Source organism: Gorilla gorilla, chromosome 1, assembly GCF_029281585.2.
Source record: "Gorilla gorilla gorilla isolate KB3781 chromosome 1, NHGRI_mGorGor1-v2.1_pri, whole genome shotgun sequence".
NCBI classification, from domain to species: Eukaryota; Metazoa; Chordata; class Mammalia; order Primates; family Hominidae; genus Gorilla; species Gorilla gorilla.
The window spans coordinates 54,594,287-54,615,082 of record NC_073224.2 but is presented as its reverse complement, the minus strand read 5'-3'; the positions used below and the strand labels follow the sequence as shown (position 1 = coordinate 54,615,082).

Here is a 20,796-nt window from a genome sequence, read left to right as displayed (position 1 = left end):
CTGCTCAGGCAGGCTGACAACCCCAGCTGGCAGTCCCGGGTAGGCTCAGGCTTCGGGCAGTCCCCAGCCTACGCTGGCTGCCCGTTGGGGTTTGGTTTTCAAATGTAGTCATATGTAGTCTATTGTTTTAGTCAAAAGTGGGTAAACTATCAATATCAACCATATCTGTCCAATCAGCTGGAGTTAGATGACCCCAAATAGTCAAACAGTTACCAAAGTAGAAGAATCACAAGGTTTGGGCTAGCATAATATTCTGGGTTTGTTTTTTTTTTATGGGGTCTCACTGTGTGGCCCAGGCTGGAGTGCAGTGGTGGGATCTCGACTCACTGCAGCCTCCACCTCCTCGGGCTCAGGTGATTCTTCTACCTCAGCCTCCCGAGTAGCTGGGACTACAGGCATGCGCCACCATGCCAGCCTAATTTTTGTATATTTGGTAGAGACGGGGTTTTGCCATGTTGTCCAGGCTGGTCTCGAAGCCCTGAGCTCAAGCCATCTGCCTGCCTCAGCCTCCCAAAGTGCTGGGGTTACAGGCATGAGCCTGGCCAATATTCTGGTTTATTAAGCACCATCTTTCTAACCTCTGCCCTTTATAAGTCCTCCTCTACCTCCTAAGATAAAGGCTATGGACTGAATGTTTGTGTCCCCCCAAATTCATAGGTTGAAGTCCTAATCCCTAAAGTGATGGTATTAGGAGGTGATTAAGTTATGAGGGTGGAGCCTTATAAAGGGGGCCGGTGGGATTAGGGGGAAGAATACCAGCCCACAACCTTTTCACCATGCAAGGACAGAAAGAAGGCTCTGCCTAATAGCCAGACACTGAGTCTGCAAGTGTCTTGATCCTAGACTTCCCAGCTTCCAGAACTGTGAGCAATACATTTCTTTTTTTCTTTTTTCTTTTTTTTTTTTTTGAGATGGAGTCTTGCTCTGTCATCCAGGCTGGAGTGCAGTGGCATGATAACTCACTGCACCCTCCACCTCCAGGGTTCAAACAGTTCTTCTGCCTCAGCCTCCCGAATAGCTGACTACAGGTGTGTGCTACCACGTCTGGCTAATTTTTTGTATTTTTAGTAGAGACAGGGTTTCACTGTGTTAGCTGGATCTCCTGACCTCGTGATCCGCCTGCCTCGGCCTCCCAAAGTGCTGGGATTACAGGCATGAGCCACCACGCCAGGCCAGCAATACATTTCTGTTGTTTAGAAGCCACATGGTTTACGGTAGTGTGAATTGTTACAGCTGCCTGAGTAGGCTATGAGGGTCCACCCTGTCTCACTTCCTAAATTGACTTTGGTTTCACCTTATTTTATGTCCTTGGAAGTGCTAGAAAAGTGCATATCCCAAGGGCAAAGATTTGCAGCCTGCCAGTCCCTGGTCTGCAGTCTTTCTCTCTTGCTACAAAGAGGCCCCAGAGGGCCAAGAAGAAGATGGAAAGAAGGAATGAGACAGTCATCCAAGAAGTCTTTATTTTCCCACTTGGTTACTGTTCTGGAGCTTGTACCCTCTGAGCTCTGAGATGGGGTTGGGGGGACAGTGCCAGGGAGGGCCTGTGGGGCTGTGCAGTTGCTTCCCTCTGGGCTGGCTCTAAGCCCAGGGCAGGATCAGGCACTTGAGAGCCCCCCACCGAGCCTCACTGGCATAGACAGTCGTGCCTCTCACAGGGCTCAGGGGAGGTGGAGGTGTGGGCAAGTCCATCCCCAAGGCTGTAAGGAAGGAGCAGCTCCTCCATAAGGCCAAGCAGAAGCATTAGGGAAATCATCCTCAGTTTTAGCACTGCATGTTCTTCAGGAGAGAAGTCCTGAGTGAGGAGGCCCAGCTGTTCTCCAGATCCAGCTCCTCAGGGGTTTCCACAGAGAGCTGGTATCAAGGCAGCTGTCAGGGGCGGCATGCCTGGTGATGCGGCATCTTACCTTCATCCCCATCTCAGAATGGGCAGCCAGTCTCAGATTCAAGGAGGAGGAATCCTGAGGTGTGGCGTTCAGTCCTGAGGTAGACCTGAGGTCCCCTGGAAATTGTGTTGATGCTGAGATGGATGAGGGGTGCTCATTCTCTCAGGTAGACAGTGAGGAGTCCTGGTTCAGCCGAGCCTCCATGTCTGCATGGATGGTTATGACCCTGATTGTTTTTGGAAACAGCCAAGCTCTCTAGGTGTACTCAGCAAATGCAAGGTATAGTGGGTCACGGCGGGATTGGTTATCTAAAATCAGACTGAGCACTTTGCCTCCTCTTCTCCCCTTGCCTCTTTCTTTTATCTTCCTGCATACCCAGGGTATTATTTGAGCCATGGAAGCAAAACAGAGACTGCTTAGCCTCCCTAAGAGTAGTTGGTGGGAGTGGCCAGCAACCATGGAGGCAGGAGCAGCCCCTCTTTGCCTCTGAGTAGTCCCCACATGTTCCCTCTTCCAGAGATTTCAACTGCCAGGCCTGGTCACCTCTGTAGCCTACTCTTATGACACATGGGTGGAGGCAAGGGTAACCAGAGTCCTTGTTCTTTCTTTTGATTGGGGTCATCCAGCCCTTCCGATGTGTGGTCAGGGAGCAGAGTCACTGCTAGGATGTTGAGACTTGGAGATCAGGACCAGACTTTTCCCCATTCTTGCATCTGGCCTGTGCTTGGGCAGGACCACGGGTGAAGGATGATCTTGGAATCACCCTTTTGTCAGCCCCAGGAAGGAGTGGCTGGAGTGGCTTCTAGAAACTTCTCTCATTACTTTTCCCTCATGGCAGCTAAGCACTTATGTTCATGTTATAGAACAGGAAACTGAAGCTCACAAAGAGTGTCTCAGAGAAGACCAGGACACCTGGGCTTCTTTCTTTGTCTGTCATAAATGCCAGCTCCTGTCTTTAAGTTCAGAGAGACATTGGAGGTTCCCCTTACTGTCCATCTGGGGCCAACAGAGGAAGCAGAGGAGTGGCCAGTGTTGAAGACCTGGAATCCGGCCCCTTGTCCTTACTGATGCTGCTTCCTGTGACTGCAAGCACCACTAAGGAGGCACTCCTTCCCCACACCAACCCAAGGGGTACCCCCAGATCACTCGGCCCACTTTCCCCAGACCCACCTTCCCAGGCTTGAGGGAGGTAGGCACCTGGGCCACTGGAGGGTGGCAGGGGTCAGGGGCTGGGTTCCTCGGGCAGCTGGCCTGCATACAGGGCCAAAGTGTGGTGCAGGAACTGGTACTGCTCTGCCGTCTGGATCATCCCTCCTCTGCAAGGAGAAACACACAGACCATGAGTGAAGGAGGGTCAGGGTGCTGGCTGAATGGCTCCAGTCAAACATCCTTGTGGTCCTACTGGGAAAGTCCTGACTTTCTCAAAGAACATGCCAACTCCTTTGCCTATATTCATCTTTTCACATTTTTTTTTTGTGAGACAGAGTCTCACTCTGATAGCCAGGCTGGAGAGCAGTGGTATGATCTCAGCTCACTGCAACCTCTGCCTCCCAGGTTCAAGTGATTCTCCTGCCTCAATCTCCTGAGTAGCTAGGACTACAAGTGCCTGCCACCTTGCCCAGCTAATTTTTGTATTTTTAGTAGAAACAGGGTTTCACCATGTTGCCAGGGTGGTCTTGAACTCCTGACCTCAAGTGATTGGCCCATCTTGGCCTCCCAAACTGCTTGGATTGCAGACATGAGCCACCATGCCCCACCACCTATATTCATCTTTTCTACTTTCTACTCCTCATTGCTGCCCCTCAGATCTGCTGTGAGAGAAGTCCTCTGCCCCTTACACGTGCTGAGGGGTGATGCCCCATGTTGACACTTGGTCTTCCTTGATCCACTCAGCTCCTGGGACAAAACCAGATCTCTGAAGCCTTGGGTTGGGCCAGGAATACTCCTGAGCCTCAAGTTTCCTTCTTTCTAATAATCTTAAAGAGTAAAAATAATGATTCCATATATTTGTATAGTAGTTTCCATTTCCAAAACATTTTCATATAAGTTAACTCATTTCTTACAACAGTTTTCTGGGGGAAGGAGCCATTATCTCTGTCTAGATAAAGAAGAAGTGGGGGCTGGGTACAGCGGCTTAAGCCTGTAATCCCAGCACTTTGCAAAGCCAAGTGGGCATGGTTGAGCCCAGGAGTTCGAGACTAGTCTGGGCAACATAGTGAGACCCCCATCTCTATTATTAAAAAAAGAAGAAAGAAAAAAAAAAGAAATGGGGGCTCAGAGAAATCTAGTGACATCTCAGTGAGACAGATGTCGGAATCTGAACACCGGCTCTGCCTCCACCAGTGATCTTCTTTGCACTGCTTGTTGCTGCCTCATATCATGTTTAATTCCAGGCATCCAAGCCAACATTCCAGATAGATCCTTTTTTTTTTTTTTTTTTTTGAGTCAGAGTCTTGCTCTGTCACCCAGGCTGCAGTGCAATGGCACAATCTCGGCTCATTGCAACCTCCACCTCCTGGGTTCAAGCAATTGTCCTGCCTCAGCCTCCTGAGTAGCTGGGATCACAGGGGCCCGCACCAGGCCTGGCTAATTTTTGTATTTTTAGTAGAGACAGGGTTTACACCATGTTGGCCAGGCTGGTCTCGAACTCCTGGGCTCAGGTGATCCACCCGCCTCCGCCTCCCAAAGTGCTGGGATTACAGGTGTGAGCCACCGCACCCGGCCATCCAGATAGATATTTTTTCCTGGTTAGTTGTAAAATAAACAGCTCTAAGCAGAAAGGGTTTCTTCCTTTCTTGCAGGAGTGCTTGATGGTGATGGGCCTAGCAGAACTCTGGGGCCCAGAGGCACTGAGGCCACCCGCTAACGTTGTTGGCCTTGTTTACACCCACAGACCCACCTGTCTAGCCGCAGTTGGCACACAATACCCAGAATGTCCACTTCTCCTCGGGCTTTCAGCTGTTGACAGCCAATTCGCGTGGCGATGAAGCAGCCCGTCCGGCCAATCCCTGCACTGGAGATAGCCAGGGAGGGGACAGGGAGGTCATGGGAGACCAGGGAATATGAGAGCCAGGCCCCAAACTATGGAGAAAGAAATGGGACCTGCAGGTGCTATATTTTGGGGATAGGGCTCTGGAGATGGAGGCAGGTAGCAGTACTCTGCTTTCCAGTCCCCTTGGGGGCCCTGCTGGAGGCAGGTTTTAATTGGCATGGGAGGAGTTTACATTTCTTACCAGCCTTACTGTAAGCCTGTTGCAGGCCACCTTTTGGTCCCTGTGGACGTTTTGACGATCTCCCTTCTGCTGAGTCTACAGTGGTTTCCAACAGACAGTTTCCTACTTGTGGGTGTGCTGACCCTCGAGCCCTCCTTATCTAACCTTGACTTCCTCTCAGCTCAGACTCATCTTCCATGCAGCCCACGCCCGGCCCCTCTGTTTCCCACCTTGGCGCCCTCCCACAGTCTTCTCTCCACTCTGTTCTGCTTTCTCTATCGTGCCCTCTCTTTATTTCAAAACCCCCTAGGCCTCCCCTTCCTCTTGCGTGAGCCCCTAATGACCTCCCTGCACATGTCCCAGTGCTACCTGTGGGTGGGCTGGGAGGCCCCTGTGTCATGCCTTTTGCCTCTGTGCTCTGTTTTATTTAGGATATGCACTCCCAAGTGGTCTCTTTCTTTAGTCTTGTCCCCTACGACACCCCCTCACTCTGGCCCAATCCATTTTTCACTCTATAGCCAAAGTGTTCTTTTAAAATGGCAAATCCAAGTGTCTTAGCCAGTCCTACAAGTCCCCTCATCATCTGACCTTCACTGGCCTTCCAAACCCATCTCCCATCATTACCCCACACACAACCTCTGGGCCTAACCTGTAACCCTGCTCCCAGCAGTGTATCCATTTTCACATTTCTTCTCTGGGCCTTAGCATATGCTCTTCCGCTTGCCTGGAACGTGTTCCCTTCCCTCTCTTCACTTGGCTAATTCACCTTTCAGGTCTTAGCTTGGCTTAGATGGCCTTTCTCTTGGAAAACTTTCTCTGGTCAAAGTCTGGTTTAGGAGACTTGGTTCTATGGTCCCCATAATATCCCCATCACAGCTCTCATCACATTGCGTGGTATTTAATTTTTTTTGAGACAGAGTTTTGCTCTTGTTGCCCAACCTGGAATGCAATGGTGCCATCTCAGCTCACCACAACCTCCACCTCCTGGGTTCAAGCAATTCTACTGCCTCAGCCTCCCGAGTAACTGGGATTACAGGCATGCGCCACCATGTGTGGCTAATTTTGTATTTTTAGTAGAGACAGGGTTTCTCCATGTTGGTCAGGCTGGTCTTGAACTCCCGACCTCAGGTGATCCTCCCGCCTCAGCCTCCCAAAGTGCTGAGATTATAAGCATGAGCCACTGCACCCAGCCTAATCTGCCTTCTTTCCCACCAGCCTATAAACCTGTCTGGGAAGAAACCAAACTGCTTGGTTCATAGCTGTCTCCTTTGCATCTAACACTGTGCCTGACAAAAATAGGTTTTCCTTTTTTGAGATGGAGTCTCGCTCTGTCACCCAGGCTGGAGTGCAGTGGTGTGATCTCGGCTCACTGCAACCTCTGCCTCCAGGGTTCGAGCAATTCTCCTGCCTCAGCCTCCCAAGTAGCTGGGATTACAAGTGTGTGCTACCACACCTGGCTAATTTTTGTATTTTTTAGTAGAGACAGGTTTTCACCATGTTGGCCAGGCTGGTCTCAAACTCCTGACCTCAGGTGATCTGCCAGCCCTGGCGTCCCAAAGTGCTGGGATTATAGGTGTGAACCACCGTGCCCGGCCAATAATAGGATTTTCAATACATATTTGTTGAATGAGTAAATGAGTTCCCCAACAGCTGGAATCCTGTTTATGTCCTCCTGCAGCTGACTGGGATCTTCCTGATATTCCATCCCCTCTGTGGATGGGGCCTGGGTGTCCAGCCCAGATGTCTGGGTTCTGCGTGAAGGAGGTAAAAAGAACAGAGCCCTTGCTGAATGGCCTTGCGAGTCATGTCTGAGTAAGGACTAGGCTTGCCTGATGCTTTTCTGCTCAGACCCTTCCCCAGGAGAGACCCAGGGGGCAGGGGAGGGGAGCACAGTCCACAAGCTGCAGTCAAGGGAGGGCCACGCACCTGCAGTGGACTACGATAGGCCCGGGGTGGGCGGCTGTCTCCGGGCTCTCCTCCACCTCTGCCACTAGGCGCAGCAGGGGCCCAGCTGATTCTGGTGTCTGGTGGTCTGGCCAGGCCGAAAAGAGGATGTGCTTTACTGACCGGCACTCTTCCTGGTACTGGGTTGGAGACAAGGCATGAGAACCAAGGTCAGGGTGGAGGGCACTGTCTACCTTCTTCTCTGGTGCCTGAGGAGGGCAAGGGCTGGAATTACCCTGTCGGGGGGTCATCTACTCAAAGCAAGCTAGGTTGCAATTTTCGTGCTCATTGTTCTCCACCACTTCCCCCTTCAAAATCCTGGGAAGGAGCATTGTCCTGGGAGAGGGGAGAGACCCAAATTCAAGCCCTGGCTCTGCTTCCCATAAGCACATGACTTTGGGCAAGTCCCTTGATCTCATTTTCTTCACCTGGAAAATGGGAACAGTGATATCTTACTGGTTTACTTGCCAGGATATTTGGAGGAGAATGAGTTGATAGAGGAATGCTTTCAAAAATATAAAACACCATAAAATAATAGAAGGCATTTTAAAAGCCCTTGTGTACATGTTATTTCACATCTCTTTCTCTTTTTTTGTTTTATTTTGTTTTTTGTTTTTTTTTTTTTTGAGACAGACAGTCTCACTCCATCACCCAGGCTGGAGTGCAGTAGCACAATCTTGGCTCACTGCAACCTCTGCCTCCTGGGTTCAAGTGATTCTCCTGTCTTAGCCTTCCAAGCAGCTGTAATTTTTAGTACAGACAAAGTTTCACCATGTTGGCCAGGCTGGTCTGGAACTCCTGACCTCAAGTGATCCGCCCGCCTCAGCCTCCCAAAGTGTTGGGATTACAGGCATGAGCCGCCACACCTGGCCTTCCACATCTCCTTTAACCTCCTCTCCTTCCCTTGGCCCTGCTCCTGGATCCAGCCTTTCCTCGCCTGACCATTTACACAGATGGGTGGGTACTTCCCGGTAGTCCTATTTGGCTTATTGGCTCTGCCCTATTAGACTAGAGGCTGAGGACAGTGCTCAAGTTTCTCTTTCTTCTATAGATGTGGGTTTAAGATGGTTTAGATGAGCAAACCCTTGGCTCCTAGTGAAGAGCCAGCCTGAGTCCCAGAGATGCTGTGGGCGGCCCAACTTCCCACTGGGCCTGGCTCCGGGGGGTGGTACCTGGATGGTGAGCTGCCGCACAGTGTATTCTGGGCACTCTTTCATGTCCTGGATACGGATCTGGAAGGGTCCATAGGTTTCCTCTTCTGTGGGCCAGTAGTGGACACATTTCTAGGAGGGAGGGAGCTGGGAGTCAGAAGAGGGTCAGCTGGAGCAGGTGACAGGGCAGCAGAGAGGGGCTGGTATCTCCTCCCCATCCTCCACCCCTACTGGATGGGAGGTCAGCAACAGGGAGCCTGGCTCTTCTGAGCTTGATACCTGCAAGCAGAGTGCTCACCCTATCCCATATTTTGGCCATAGACAGCCTCCCAGGGCTATATCTCAGGGAACTTTCTGAGAGGTATGAGCTGGGGCTGGCTCCCAGGGAAACCTCTGGTCCTGAGCTGCCCTGTCTGTGGGGTGGGGGTGGGGCGGGCATAGCACTTTCTGGGTTCATCATGAACTGTGGCTCTGCCTCCTACCTCCTTGCCCTCTCGGAGCTGAGTGAGCATGACAATGAGGGACACTTCCTCTTGCCACACCATCTCCCAGAAGTCCGACACAGTGTTGGGCATGGGGCCCTGGGTGGCAATGTAGACCTTCTCCTTCCCGTCATAGCCCTGGAAGGTAGAAGCACAGGGGAAGGGGTGGGGAGCAGTGAGAGCAGAGCTCTGGGGAGATCGTAGATGCCTCAGGTGCTGGGGTCAGCCTGAAGCTGTGAACCACACGTGTAGACATACACATGCACGGACATGCACACTCAGAAGCCACATGATGGAAAGGATACGGGTTCTGGAATGAGGATCAGATCCCTGTTCTGCTGTTTCCTGGCTGTACCACTATAAGCCAGTTACCTAGCCTCCGTAAGCCTCAGTGGTATCATCTGTAAATTGGGCATAATAATATCTATCTTGTAGGAATGTAGAGTGGATTAAATTCAGTAAGATATATTGAGAGTCTAGCCGATAGCAAGTGCTCTATAAATGTTTATTCCCTTCCTCCCCTGCTGCTTTCTTCTAGCACAAAATACCTAAACAGTGTTTAATATTTGTTCAGTGACAGTTTCACATTTACATGTTACTACTTTTCTATGAAAGTAGTAGCAAAATGTAGCACACTCTCCCTAACCTGATTTTCTCACCTTCAGGATCCTCAGCTTCCTGCTTCTCAAGATGGTGAAATCCAGACTGCAGTTGATCCGGTATTGGCCGGCAAATGTAAGATCATGTTTCCCCATGGCTTCCCTAGCTAAGAGCTTTTCGCCTCCCTGCGCCCCTGACTGATGTCTTACCCACATTGAGTCACTAGAGAGCGCTGCTTTTACATCTCCTTAGGGCCCACAGCAGCGAGAAGCTGGCGTGGAACACCCACCTGGCCTGGAGCTTCCTATAGCTTGACGTCAATCAACCATCTTCATATAAGAGGGGCTATCTGAGGGGCAGTTAAGGTAAGTTGGCGGGGAGGTCCCATTAGTGCTGGCATCACCTATGCAGTTCTCGGGAGCTGTGAGCTCTTAAGCAGCTGGAGATTGGGTTCAACAATGCTAACTTCCTGCTAAGTTTAGAGGGTGGCATGGGAGGGCTGATAGTGGAGGTTAGGAAGACTTGGTGGTCTCTCCAGATATTTTTCAACATCTGCTCCGTTTTTTAGGTTGGTGTTTTGGGGCATGTTCAGTACCAGCCCAGCTTGGTAGGGCTATGACAGCAGTGAGCTGGAACAGGGAGGGTAGGAAATGCAGGCACCTGATCCACCAGCCACGGCTGGAAGATATTCTCAGACGTCTGAGAATTCCCCCATTCCCCGCCCACCACTGCAGCCAGGCCACTCACTCGGATGTAGTTGGCATTGATGTAATCTCCGTCCTCCTGGCTCTGTGCCCGGCCTAGACAGACACGGCTCTGGGGATCTAGGAAATAAAAATCAGCAGAGGTCAGAGGTCAGAAGGTGACCAACACAGACTCCAGCAGGGTCAGAAAGAGGAGAGTTCCTGTGCTCATCACAGTCATAGCACCTTGTGTATAGCAGGTGGCCTTACACCCACTGAAGTTGTTGTTGTTTTTGTTGTTGTTTTTAGAGACAGGGTCTCATTCTGTTGCCTAGGCTGGAGTGCAGTGGTGCGATCATAGCTCACTGTAACCTCTAACTCTTGGGCTCAAGTGATACTTTTGTCTCAGCCTTTGACATAGCTGGGACTATAGGCAAATGCCACCACACCTGGCTTATTTATTTATTTATTTATTTATGTTTTTTGTAGAGATTGGGTTTCACTTTGTTGCCCAAGCTGGTCTTGAATTTCTGGCTTCAAGCAATTCTCCCACCTCAACCTCCCAAAGTGCTGAGATTACATGTGTGAGCCACCATGTCTGGCCTCTATTGAAGTATTTTATACGCAAACAGTAGGAAGCTATATAATGTTTTTGAGCAGGAGAGTGACATGATCAAAACAATAGTTTGGGAAGATTAACTGAGTGGTGCTGTATAGGATGGACTAGAGAAGAAAGGGAACGGAACAGCAGAGACCAAATGGGAAGATACAATATTAGATATAATATTCTAATAGATAGAGTATTCTATCCTTGAGATCAGTACAGGTTTAGAATAAGATTATGCCACTAGGGATGGAAAAAGAGATGTAGAGGAAGAAGAATTGGTTTTCTAATGGTGAATATGGGATTCACATGAGCAACTTGCCAGATATCACATAGCTGTGAAGTGGGACTGGGACTCAGATTCCACTCAGCCACGAGGCATTTGGCCTCTGCCTCTAAGGGGGAAGGATTTCTCTAAATGAAACCCAAACATGGACGAAGAAGCTGGCTTGTGAGGAAAGGAGAAGAGACTCTCGCTCTGCTCATGCCAGCCTGGTCATGGACAGAAGGTACCCTGGGGACCAGGGGAATCTCAGGCAAAGGAATTTTTCCCTTTTCTGATGGCTGCAGGGCTGATTAGAATTAGGCCAAGAACAAGGGCTACTCCTCCCCCTGGCCTGGAATAGTGCTAATAGCACCTTGATCCGCCCATGCAGGCAGAGGACACTCCAGGAGGGTTAGCAGGAGACAGGGCCTGGGTGCTCACTGAGCTGAAGCCTCAAGCTGGGAGTAGCTTCCCTGTAGGGAGAGCAGGGGAGGGAGGGAGAGGCTCCAGGGTCTCATGCCTGCCTCTGAAAAATACAAGGTGCTTGTCCCGGGTCTGCCAGTTTGCAGGGTCACCCCCTCCTAGCACAGTGTCCTCCCTCCCTGCCTCCACTGCTCTCTTGCTGGCCGTTGCCCTGTCTCCATCTGACTTTCTCAAAGCCGTCTCTCTGGGAGCCCTCCTGGTGGTGCTTCCTTCACTGCAAGCCTTGGCTGGGCATTTCCCATGCAAGAGGAAGACAAGGAAAAGGGCTTGGTGCAAGTAGCTAAGTTGAATATCTTAGGTAAGATATTCAACTTCTCTGTGCCTCAGTTTCCTCACTTGTAAAATGGTCATCACAGTACCAACTTCATGGGATTGTTGTGAGAAATGAGTGAATATAAAGGATTGAGGCAGGACGCGGTGGCTCACGCCTGTAATCCTAGCACTTTGGGAGGCCGAGGTGGGCGGATCACCTGAGGTCGGGAGTTCGAGACCAGCCTGACCAACATGGAGAAACCCCACCTCTACTAAAAATACAAAATTAGCCGCGCATGGAGGCGCATGCCTGTAATCCCAGCTACTCGGGAGGCTGAGGCAGGAGAATCGCTTGAACCCGGGAGGCGGAGGTTGCAGTGAGCCCAGATTGCGCCATTGCACTCCAGCCTGGGTGACAAGAGTGAAAACTCCGTCTTAAAAAAAAAAAAAAAAGGATTGAGAACAGGGCCTGGCCCAGGGTACATATCTGCAAACATTATTATTGCTGCTGATGTGATTCTTGCTCCTTCTTCCCCCTTTCTCTGCTGAGAGAAGATGTGCCAAGCAAGGTTGATCTTCCCTGGCTGAAACTGTGTACTTTGTCCTCTGAAGTTCTCTAGCCCCAGGGACTGTACCCAGCTCCCTTCATCCCAGCGGCAGTTCTTACTTGGCAAGATGGTCTTGTATCGGTCCTTGGAGGCGTGGCCAGGGATGTCCAGGTCTTCGGGGCTGACAAAGTTTGAAGGGATCTTCTGGCAGGGGGAGGAAATGGGTGAGCAGCTGACTCCTAGCCTCCTTTTCTCTCCTTCTACCTGTTTCTAGAACAGCTGGACTCTGGCCATTCCTTCTTGACATTAGTATGTAGGCCTAGATGGGGTGGGGGCAGAAGGGGAAGCCTGGGGGCAGCCCCTCCCTCAGCCCTGAAGTTCTCTTTCCTAAGGGGCCCAAAGGGGAGACTTGCCCAGGGTGCCCGTGAGAGAATGGTTCCAGCTGGCTGCCTCTGATACAGAGGGCAGAGCGATTCGGAGGGGACCCCAATTTCTTACCAAGAATTCTTCTTCCAGTTGCTTGGGGCTGGGTGGCTGGCGCTGAAGGGCCCAGCGGGTAAGGGGGTGTCCAGCAGTGCGCAGAAAGTGTAGGGTGACCTCCCGGGGTGTGTTCACGGAGCAGATGGGTTCTACGGCCCCCAGGGACCGAACGTCCAGCATCAGAGCCACATTGGAGCCCCGCCTGCAGGCATAGCCCACCACTGCCTAGTGAGCACCCAATCATATTTGCTTTTCTTTTCTTTTAGAGATGGGGTTTCTCTCTGTTGCCCAGGTCTGGAGTGTGATGGCACTATTATGGCTCACAGCAGCCTCAAACTCCTGGGCTGAAGCGATCCTCCCACCTCAGCCTCCAGAGTAACTGGGACCACAGGTACATGCTACCACACCTGGCTAATTTAAATTTTTTTTTTTGGAGAGACAGTGTCTTGCTCTGTTGCTCAGGCTGGTTTTGAACTCCTGGGCTCAAGTGATCCTTCTGCCTTGGCTTCCCAAAGTGCTGGGATTATAGGCATGAGCCACTGTGCCTGACCATATTTGCTTTTCTTACAAGTATTACTGTTATAAGGCACCTCTGAGGGGGCCACTCTTTATCTTTCCTTTAACCTGGAGGCCCAGTAAATTTAGGGTTTGGGCCCCTGCTGTGTGCCCTCTTTTTTTTTTTTTTTTTTTTTTGAGAGAGAGGAGGTCTCACTATATTGCCTAGGCTGGTCTCTAACTCCTGGACTCAGGAGATCCTCTCACCTCAGCCTCCCAAAGTGCTGGGATTTTGGGCATGAGCTACCATGCCCGGCTCAGCCCTCTCCCTTTGTCAGCCAGAACAGGGCAGCCTTGAACTCAACTGCTCCTTCCAGCTGCCTGCCTCTTCCCACTCCCAGCCAGGCCCTGTGGCTCCGACATGCATCCAGCACCAAGAAGGCTGCTGGCCTTGCCTGGAATTTAGGGAGCAGGCTCATGATTGATATGAAACTCTGTGCTCCAGACATGCAAAAGACCTGCAAATGAGCACTACTGGTTTCCTTTCCAAATTGGAGTCAACAACTGAGGGCCCTCTGGACCCTGCTGTCAGAGCTGGAGGGGCAGATGGAAGGAAGGGAGGAGCGGAATGGGGGCTCAGGGCTGGGAAGACCCCTCCCCCAGGGAAGATCTCACCTCTCCTGCAGTCGCACGTGCTTCTTGGCTGGCGTTTTGGCAGGCGGAGGCTGGGTCATGGCTGCCTCCAAAGACAAGGTCAACGGCTGTGCTCTGGAGCGCCCCCCATGGGCTTGGACCATGCTGGGGTGGGGTGCTGGGCCCAGGGGAGGCTCACTCAGCCATGAGGTCTGCCTGAAAGACAGGGCCCTCTGCTGCTGTTCTCTGGCCTGCCTGATTGGCCAGAAGGAGGCTCCCATGCCAGGCCAGCTTTGCACTCTGTTTTCACTGGGGCGTCTTCTGTTCTCCAAGAGGTGGCCTCATTTTCACTAAGGGAAGGACAGGATCTATTTGGTGGGACCCAGGGCAGAAGGCAGTCTGGGGGTAGAGTAATGGCAAGATAAAGGGTAGAGATTGTGGATGAAGATAGGAAAGAATCCAGGAGGAGGAAAAGAGAGAGGGGAGAGAGGCCACACACCAGAGTACACAGGGCTCTGAGCAGGTCCAAGTGGGAGAAGGCAAGGGAGGAAACAGAAAACATGTGTTCTCTAGGACGGAAGGGAGAAAGCATGCAGAAGCCATCTCTGAGCTAACCAGTGGGCCTTCTCCTGAACAGAGAATGGAGGCCTCCAGCAGTGTTGGAGCTGGTTGGGCAGCCAGGCAGGCAGGCTCCTGGACCCCAGCAGGGTCCTCTCCTAACTGCTGCTGTTCCACTCCCAAGTCTATTTCTGGCTTCTGGGGTCTCTGTCCAGGGAGGTAGGCTGGAGGTGCTTCCTTCCTCCTCCTGCCCATCCCCCCGTCTCCCGCCTCTGTAACCGTCACAGGAAATGGCCTCACCAAGCCCTTGAGCGACAGCGCATGGTGAGGCGACAGCTGGGGGCAAGACAGGGGCATGGAGGTGGTGGGACCATCTCCTCTTGGGGGCAGTCCCTATCTCCCAGAGCCAGGGTCACAGTGGGCGAGGTGGTGGGGGTATTGAATCACCAAGGCAGCAGGGACGGAGGTGAGGGGACAGAAAGGGCCTGGCACAGGTGTGAGTGGTAGAGCGAGGGTCTCTGGCAGCAGAAAAGGTCCCTTCAGCCTCTGCTCTCCTTGCAGCTCCCTGTGGCTTCCCTGCTCACCCCCGTCTTGGGGACATCAGGTCTGTGAGCACCCATACCCCAGCCAGGCACTGTGGTGCCCCACTCACCCTCCCGCACTCCCTCCTGGAGATGCCCTCTTATATCCCCGGAGTTCGCACCCCCCGGGGCCACAGTACTCCCAGTCCCCTCTTCAGATACTTACTGAAGCAGCTGTGGCCCCCACGCTGCCTCTTGCCAGCTGTCTGTCTGTCTGTCGTTCTGTCTTTGAGGGCTGAGAAGGCTCCAGGAAGCCAGCTTCCTCCCTCCGCCCCTCCTTGCTGCCACCCACGCACACCCCAGCTGCATTCTGCCCTCCTGTGCCTGCTGCCGCTGCCACCAGGGGTCGGCTGCCTCCCGCCTGTGCCCTTCTGGGGCCCAAGGCCCCATTGCCTGGGAATGGGTGAGAGGCCAGGCCTTCCCGACCATCCTGCTTTCCCCAGCTTCCAGACCCTCTCCCCTCTTCTGTGTTTCTCCTCTGGGTCTTTGTCACATCCAGCCGCTGCCTACTTGCTGGGCACAGCTCGCCTGACCCCCAGCTCTGTGCTGTCCCACAAAGAACCCAAGGCTCTCCTGCTCAACCTGACCTTGGCCGGAGGCTTATTTCTCCTTCTCTGCTTCTGCCCCACAGCCCTCTCCCTCAAAGCCCTTGCTGCTTCAAGCCTTGGGAATTCATGGCCAAGCACAGACCACATCTTCCCAGAGCAGATGTGGCACAGACTCGGGGTGGGGAAAAAGAAGAGGCAAGAATCCATGCCTCACAATGTGAAGGAAAGGGCCGGGGCCAGGCCAAAAAGGTCATCTCCACGCCTGTGCCACGGCCCAGCTCTCCACAGCCCACAGCCTGAGTGTAGGCCAGCCCAGCAGGAAGTAGATAGCAGAGTCCACTTGTGGGAGGGAGTCTGAGGGGCTTCCCCTGGGCCCCCAGCCCCCTGCAGGCCTCCTCCCAGAACCCTGACATCTACTTAGAAGACTTACAGACAGTGGACAGTCTCTGGCCCTCACACCAGGGGACTCCCATGTCCTCTTCGCTGCTGGGGTGCCTGGATGCCTGGGACCTGAAGGGTGGCCCCCAAGTCCAAGACTCCTCTGCCCACTGCCCCTGCCTGACCTTGGCAGGCTCCTTGCGGGCCAGCAGCCCAGCCAGTTCATGCTCGCTGCACGCCTCCTTTTACCTTGTAACATTTCAAACGCCCTTCCCTTCCCGGCCCCCAACACGCGCAATCCACGTCCTCTTTCTTCCTCCCACTTCCCTGATTCAGCTGTCAAATGGTGACAGCAAAAAAGAAATGAGGTACCCTAGGCACAGGGGGTAGGCACGCCGGAGGGGGTGGTCGGGAGGGGGCTGGCCTTCTGCTGGCCCCTTGAGGAGGAGGGTTGAGACGAAGAACAAGAACAGCCCCCAGAGGCTCAGAAGGCCTCCCAGCACCCGCCCTTCCTCTTGGCAGTGGGGACAGGGGCTGGCTCTTTTTTGAGCCCCTCCATGGCCAGCTGATCCTGGCACCTCCTTCCCTGCAGCCTGCGTTCCTCTCCGGAGTGGGTGGGTTTCCCTGAGGAGGAGGCCGATTAGGGCTGGGAAAGGGGTTGGTTCCCGTGCTCAGGACAGACTGGAGGGAAGCAGGAACCTGGGAATCCCTAACATGCTTGCGGGCAGTGACCTGGAGACTGGCCTCTGCCTCACCCCCCACACCAGTCAGTGTTTCCACTGGTGGGTAGTGGGGGCCCTGGGGACAGAGGAGGGGGCAGGTGGGGGTTGGAAAGAGGGCCCGGCTCTGAGCCTATGCTGATTGTTATCAAGAACAGGAAGCTAGGACACCACAGGGGTGGGAGGAGGAAGCGGCAAAGCCCTCCCCACACAGGTCTGCCTGGTCCCCCCAAGTTTCCAGGGTCTGAGCCCTGTTGGCTGTGAGCCCACCCCTTTTCCCCACAGACCGAGGCCTAGCAGTGGCTGGACAGTTGGAAGCTGAGCTTCACAGCAAGGAAGCTGGGAGCCAGGCGATGGGGAAGATAGTTGGGGTTGGGGGTAGGGGTAGTGGCTGAGCATTAGGCAAGACCTCTCAAAGATCCCCTGTTCCCTCTGGGTGGGTTTGGGGTAGAGGGGACAGTCACTCCTTGGCTCCTGCCCACTCCTTCTTCCCCTGTGCTTAGGGATACCTGGACATCCATGGAGGCGTGTGGCCAGAGCTCATGAGGGCTGAGGATGCCAACTGCAACCTCAGATGGCACAAGACATGCGTCATCGCCCTGCACCACCCCCTCCCCAGCCTGGCCTGGTGACTTGGGACGCCCCTCTCTGCCCTCTCTGGAGTGGACTCTGTCCCATCCGGGCTGTTGGAAGGCTCCTGGGCGTGACTCCCTCTCCCCTCCAGAACCTTCCCACCCCTGGGGCCAAAAGGTCCCAGCAGCTCTCAAACTTCCATCACTCGAATTGATTTGTGTTCCTGGGTTGAGATTTAGGTTCTAGCCACCCTCGACTCCAGAGAAAGTATAGTAATAGTTGGAAATCAGAAAGATCTGTGCATAATGAGTCTAAACGTAGCTTATTAACTGTGTGACCTTGGGCAAATTGCTGAGTCTCAGTCTCCTCCTCAGCTTCCTCCCTCCACTGGGGGATGATCATAGCACCTCCCTTGTCAGCCCATGGCGTGCTTTGCTCACGGAGGAGAGGTTGGGAGTCAGCAGCCAGAGGACCGAGGAGCTGGGAGGAGCTGGCTGGGGAAGTGGGTCTGGGAGCAGCACAGGGTGAGGAGGTCATGGCTGCCGGGTCTCACCTCTCCCCAGCCTCCCTCTTCCTCCTCACTGCTGACTTTCTCCCTGACCGGGCTGCCAGGGCACTTCCAGCCGAGCACTGAGGAAGTGCAGGAAGGAGTCACTCCCAGGGGTCTCCCAGCATCCCAGGTGGGACAGAGTCCACTCCAGGGAGGACAAAGAGGGGTGTCCCAAGCCACCAGGCCAGGCTGGGGAGGGACTGGTGCAGGGCATGACGCATCTTGAGAGTCAGCCTTGTCCCATCTGAGGCTGTGGTGGGTGCCCTCAGCCCTCCCAAGCTCTGGCCACACACGTCTTGACTCTCTTGTTTTCCCCTCTAGTGATTCCCAGTTCCAGGGCTGTGAGCCGCAGCTCCCTGCCCCAAGTGTCAGAAGCGCCCCCCTCCCTAGCCCAGGCCCGGGGAAAGGCGGCCATTACATCTGGAATTCCCAGAAGTCGTTGCTCTTTGCCAGCCCCTAGGGAGTAGGGAGCTCCTTGCTGGGGAGCAGTTGGCCCCCAGAGGCAAAGGCTGCCACCTTCTAACAATCCAAGGGGAGGATCCTGGGGAGAGAGTCAGCTGCTTGGGGCCAGGACTGCTGGGTCCTGCACACTCCAGCTGCTCTGCCCCCTTCCTAGCTGCCCTCCTCGGCTCCTCTCTGGAGAAGCACTAGGATCTCGGGTGGCTGTTCCTCCATCCTTCCCACCCCCAAAATCCTAGGCCAGCCTGAGCTGGCTTGTTCTGCCCCAACTTTACAGGCCCTGGCTTGTTCCTGTTTGTGTGGGGGAGACAGAAACACCAAGAACTGGATCTGGGAAGCCTCATCCCACAGGAAGCAGGGAGACAGCAGGGGAGACAGGGTGAGTGGGGCAGGGAAGTGCTGTTAAGGGCATGGGATAAGTCCAGGCCGACCAGAGTGACAACTGCACCCCTGTCTCAAAGCTTCAACCCTGTGCCAGGCCAGCTAGGACCTCTTGCTACCTTTTGGATGAAGGGGAACGTCCCATACCATTTACCCCTGGCTGAGAGGACCAGTAATCCAGCCCTGCTTGGCACTGGGATGCCAGGGCCAGCCTGCCAGGAGGTCCAGGAAAGTGCCTGGTTCTTTGCCCCATGCTGGAACTCAGGACCCTGGCAGGAAGGTTTTAGGATAGAAGAGTCCCTCCCTCTCTCCCAAGCCCAGAGCCAGCCAAATGGACATCTATTCTACAATGTGGCCTTTTCTTCCCAGGGGCTCCCGTCTCCCTCCCGCTCTGTGTTATCCCTGGACACCCACTCATACATCCATCCAGACAGGTGTGTACACCCTCATGGCCCACGTTTGCACAAATGCACATGCACAGTGTCAATCCACACATGACCAGCCCCTCCCCTGCTCTCCCATGGCCTGGTCAGGGGGACCTAGGCCTTCCCCCACTCCCTGGCCACCTTCCCCATAGTATAGGCAGCAGGGGGAGTGGGCGACTTGGCTGTCCTGAGCCACCCTGCCCCTCTGCTGCCCGGTGATTATCTTCCTCCAGTGTGGGGGCTGCCCAAGGCCAGGCTTCAGGCTGTGGGAGAGCAGGGAGGGGCCGGAAGAGCGCTGCCTGGGACAGCTGTAGGCCAGGCCAGTTCACATTTGGAAGCCAGCACTCCCAGATCTGCCCCTTGCTCTCTCCTCTGCCTCCTGGCTGGCTCTCTCCAGAAGGAATCAGTAAGGTGCCCTGAGACCTCAGGGTAGCGGGGGGGAACCCCAGGGGTTCTCTAGGGAGAGGATGTGGGTTTGTCTGTGGGGGTGGTTGCTGGGGAGGAGATACAGCCCTTGTGGTACCTTTTCTTTTGCTGAATGGAGACGTTTGGGCTGGGGAGGCTGCTGCTTATTTATTTTATTTTATTTTTTTGAGACGGAGTCTCACTCTGTCACCAGGCTGGAGTGCAGTGGTGCCATCTCAGCTCACTGAAACCTCTAACTCCGTGGTTCTAGTGATTCTCCTGCCTCAGCCTCCCGAGTAGCTGGGATTACAGGCATGTGCCGCCACACCCAGCTAATTTTTTGTATTTTTAGTAGAGACGAGGTTTCACCATTTTGGCCAGGATGGTCTTGATCTCCTGATCTCGTGATCCGCCCACCTCAGCCTCCCAAAGTCCTGAGATTACAGGCATGAGCCACCATGCCTAGCTTATTTATCAGAACCTCTAGGGACCCTGTCTCCTGGTCCCCTAGGCTGCGCTGGGGGCTGGCAGCTGTGCATCTTAGGGCCAGGTGCCTCCTCAAGGCTCCGTCCAAAGGACTAGCTATGGAGTCTGTGCTGGGCCCCGCAGACCTCTTTTTTGTGGGGACTCTTGAGCAGGTTCTGACACACTCTGCCTTTACCTAGACATGTGTCCTGTGTGTCTCTTCTCCTTAGATTCCGAATTAGGGCGCCTCCACCCCGCCTCTCCCCTTTTTGGTTGCTGATCAAGGCTACCAGAAAGAACAGAGTGATATGTCCCCAGGTGAAGCGGGATGAGAAGGTACGATGTTTCCGCCACCTCTTGGCCAGACTGGGACCTCTTCCCTTTCACATCAGTTTCCCTGGTTGCAACCTTCCCCCGCCCCCCGCCCCCGCCTTTCAAAAGAGCACATATGCGCAGGCGCACACACGGCCTGGAAAATCTCCTGAGTCTGCAGTGCTGAGTTTCCAGGCCCCCATCCAGGGGCCGGGTGGGCGGCTCTGAGGTTTGGGGCTGGGTGGAGCGGGGGAGGGGCAAGCAGCCCCTGGCTGTGGCCTGAGCAGGGAGCTGGGCTGAGCTGGTCTCGGAGGCAGGCTTGTCCTCCCTGCTGGGGCAGGCCCAGGAGAATCCAGCTACCAGAGAGGCTGCGTCGGTGTTCAGACTTCTATACCTGCGTGTTTTCCACACATCCCCTCTCCCCACTACCTGAGTTTGTTCTGAGTCCTGGGCTTCACTCCCAGGGCCCAAAGCCTTTTTTTCCATTCTCCCTCCTCATCTTCAGCTGTCTGTAGGTGGGAGCACCTGGGTGAGCAGCTCGGGGTGACTCGCGGGCTCTAGTCAGGAGTAAAGCAACGCCCCAAGTTCATTATCTTTGAGGCCAGGCCTCAGGCAGGCTTGCCTGGGTTCCAGCAGTGCCCAAAGCCAGGTGGGGGTTGGGAGGGGGCAGGGGAACCAGGATGGACGCTGCTGATTCGGGGAAAAGAAGTGGGGGAAGGCAAGCAAA

The 20,796-nt window shown here is 53.9% G+C and overlaps 1 protein-coding gene across 6 annotated transcripts; it reads right to left on the bottom strand.

Moving 5' to 3' along the window:
• Positions 1–1,446: 1,446 nt before the first annotated feature.
• On the bottom strand, positions 1,447–20,154 carry PTPN7 (protein tyrosine phosphatase non-receptor type 7). Of its 6 annotated transcripts, none has more exons than XM_063709608.1 (10): positions 19,954–20,154; positions 13,758–14,065; positions 12,606–12,789; positions 12,227–12,311; positions 10,020–10,096; positions 8,673–8,810; positions 8,212–8,322; positions 7,022–7,179; positions 4,783–4,896; positions 1,447–3,199 (listed from the first exon to the last, which is right to left on the bottom strand). In XM_063709608.1, the coding sequence occupies exons 2-10, from the start codon at positions 13,994–13,996 to the stop codon at positions 3,106–3,108; spliced, it is 1,200 nt and encodes a 399-aa protein (XP_063565678.1). In that variant the 5' UTR covers positions 13,997–14,065; positions 19,954–20,154; the 3' UTR covers positions 1,447–3,105. The 6 variants fall into 6 exon arrangements, with proteins under 6 accessions (XP_063565678.1, XP_063565677.1, XP_063565680.1 ...); XM_063709607.1 differs by having other exon boundaries at positions 13,758–14,114; positions 19,954–20,152; XM_063709610.1 differs by lacking the exon at positions 19,954–20,154 and adding an exon at positions 15,833–16,006 and having other exon boundaries at positions 13,758–13,927.
• Between the last annotated feature and the right edge of the window lie 642 nt (positions 20,155–20,796).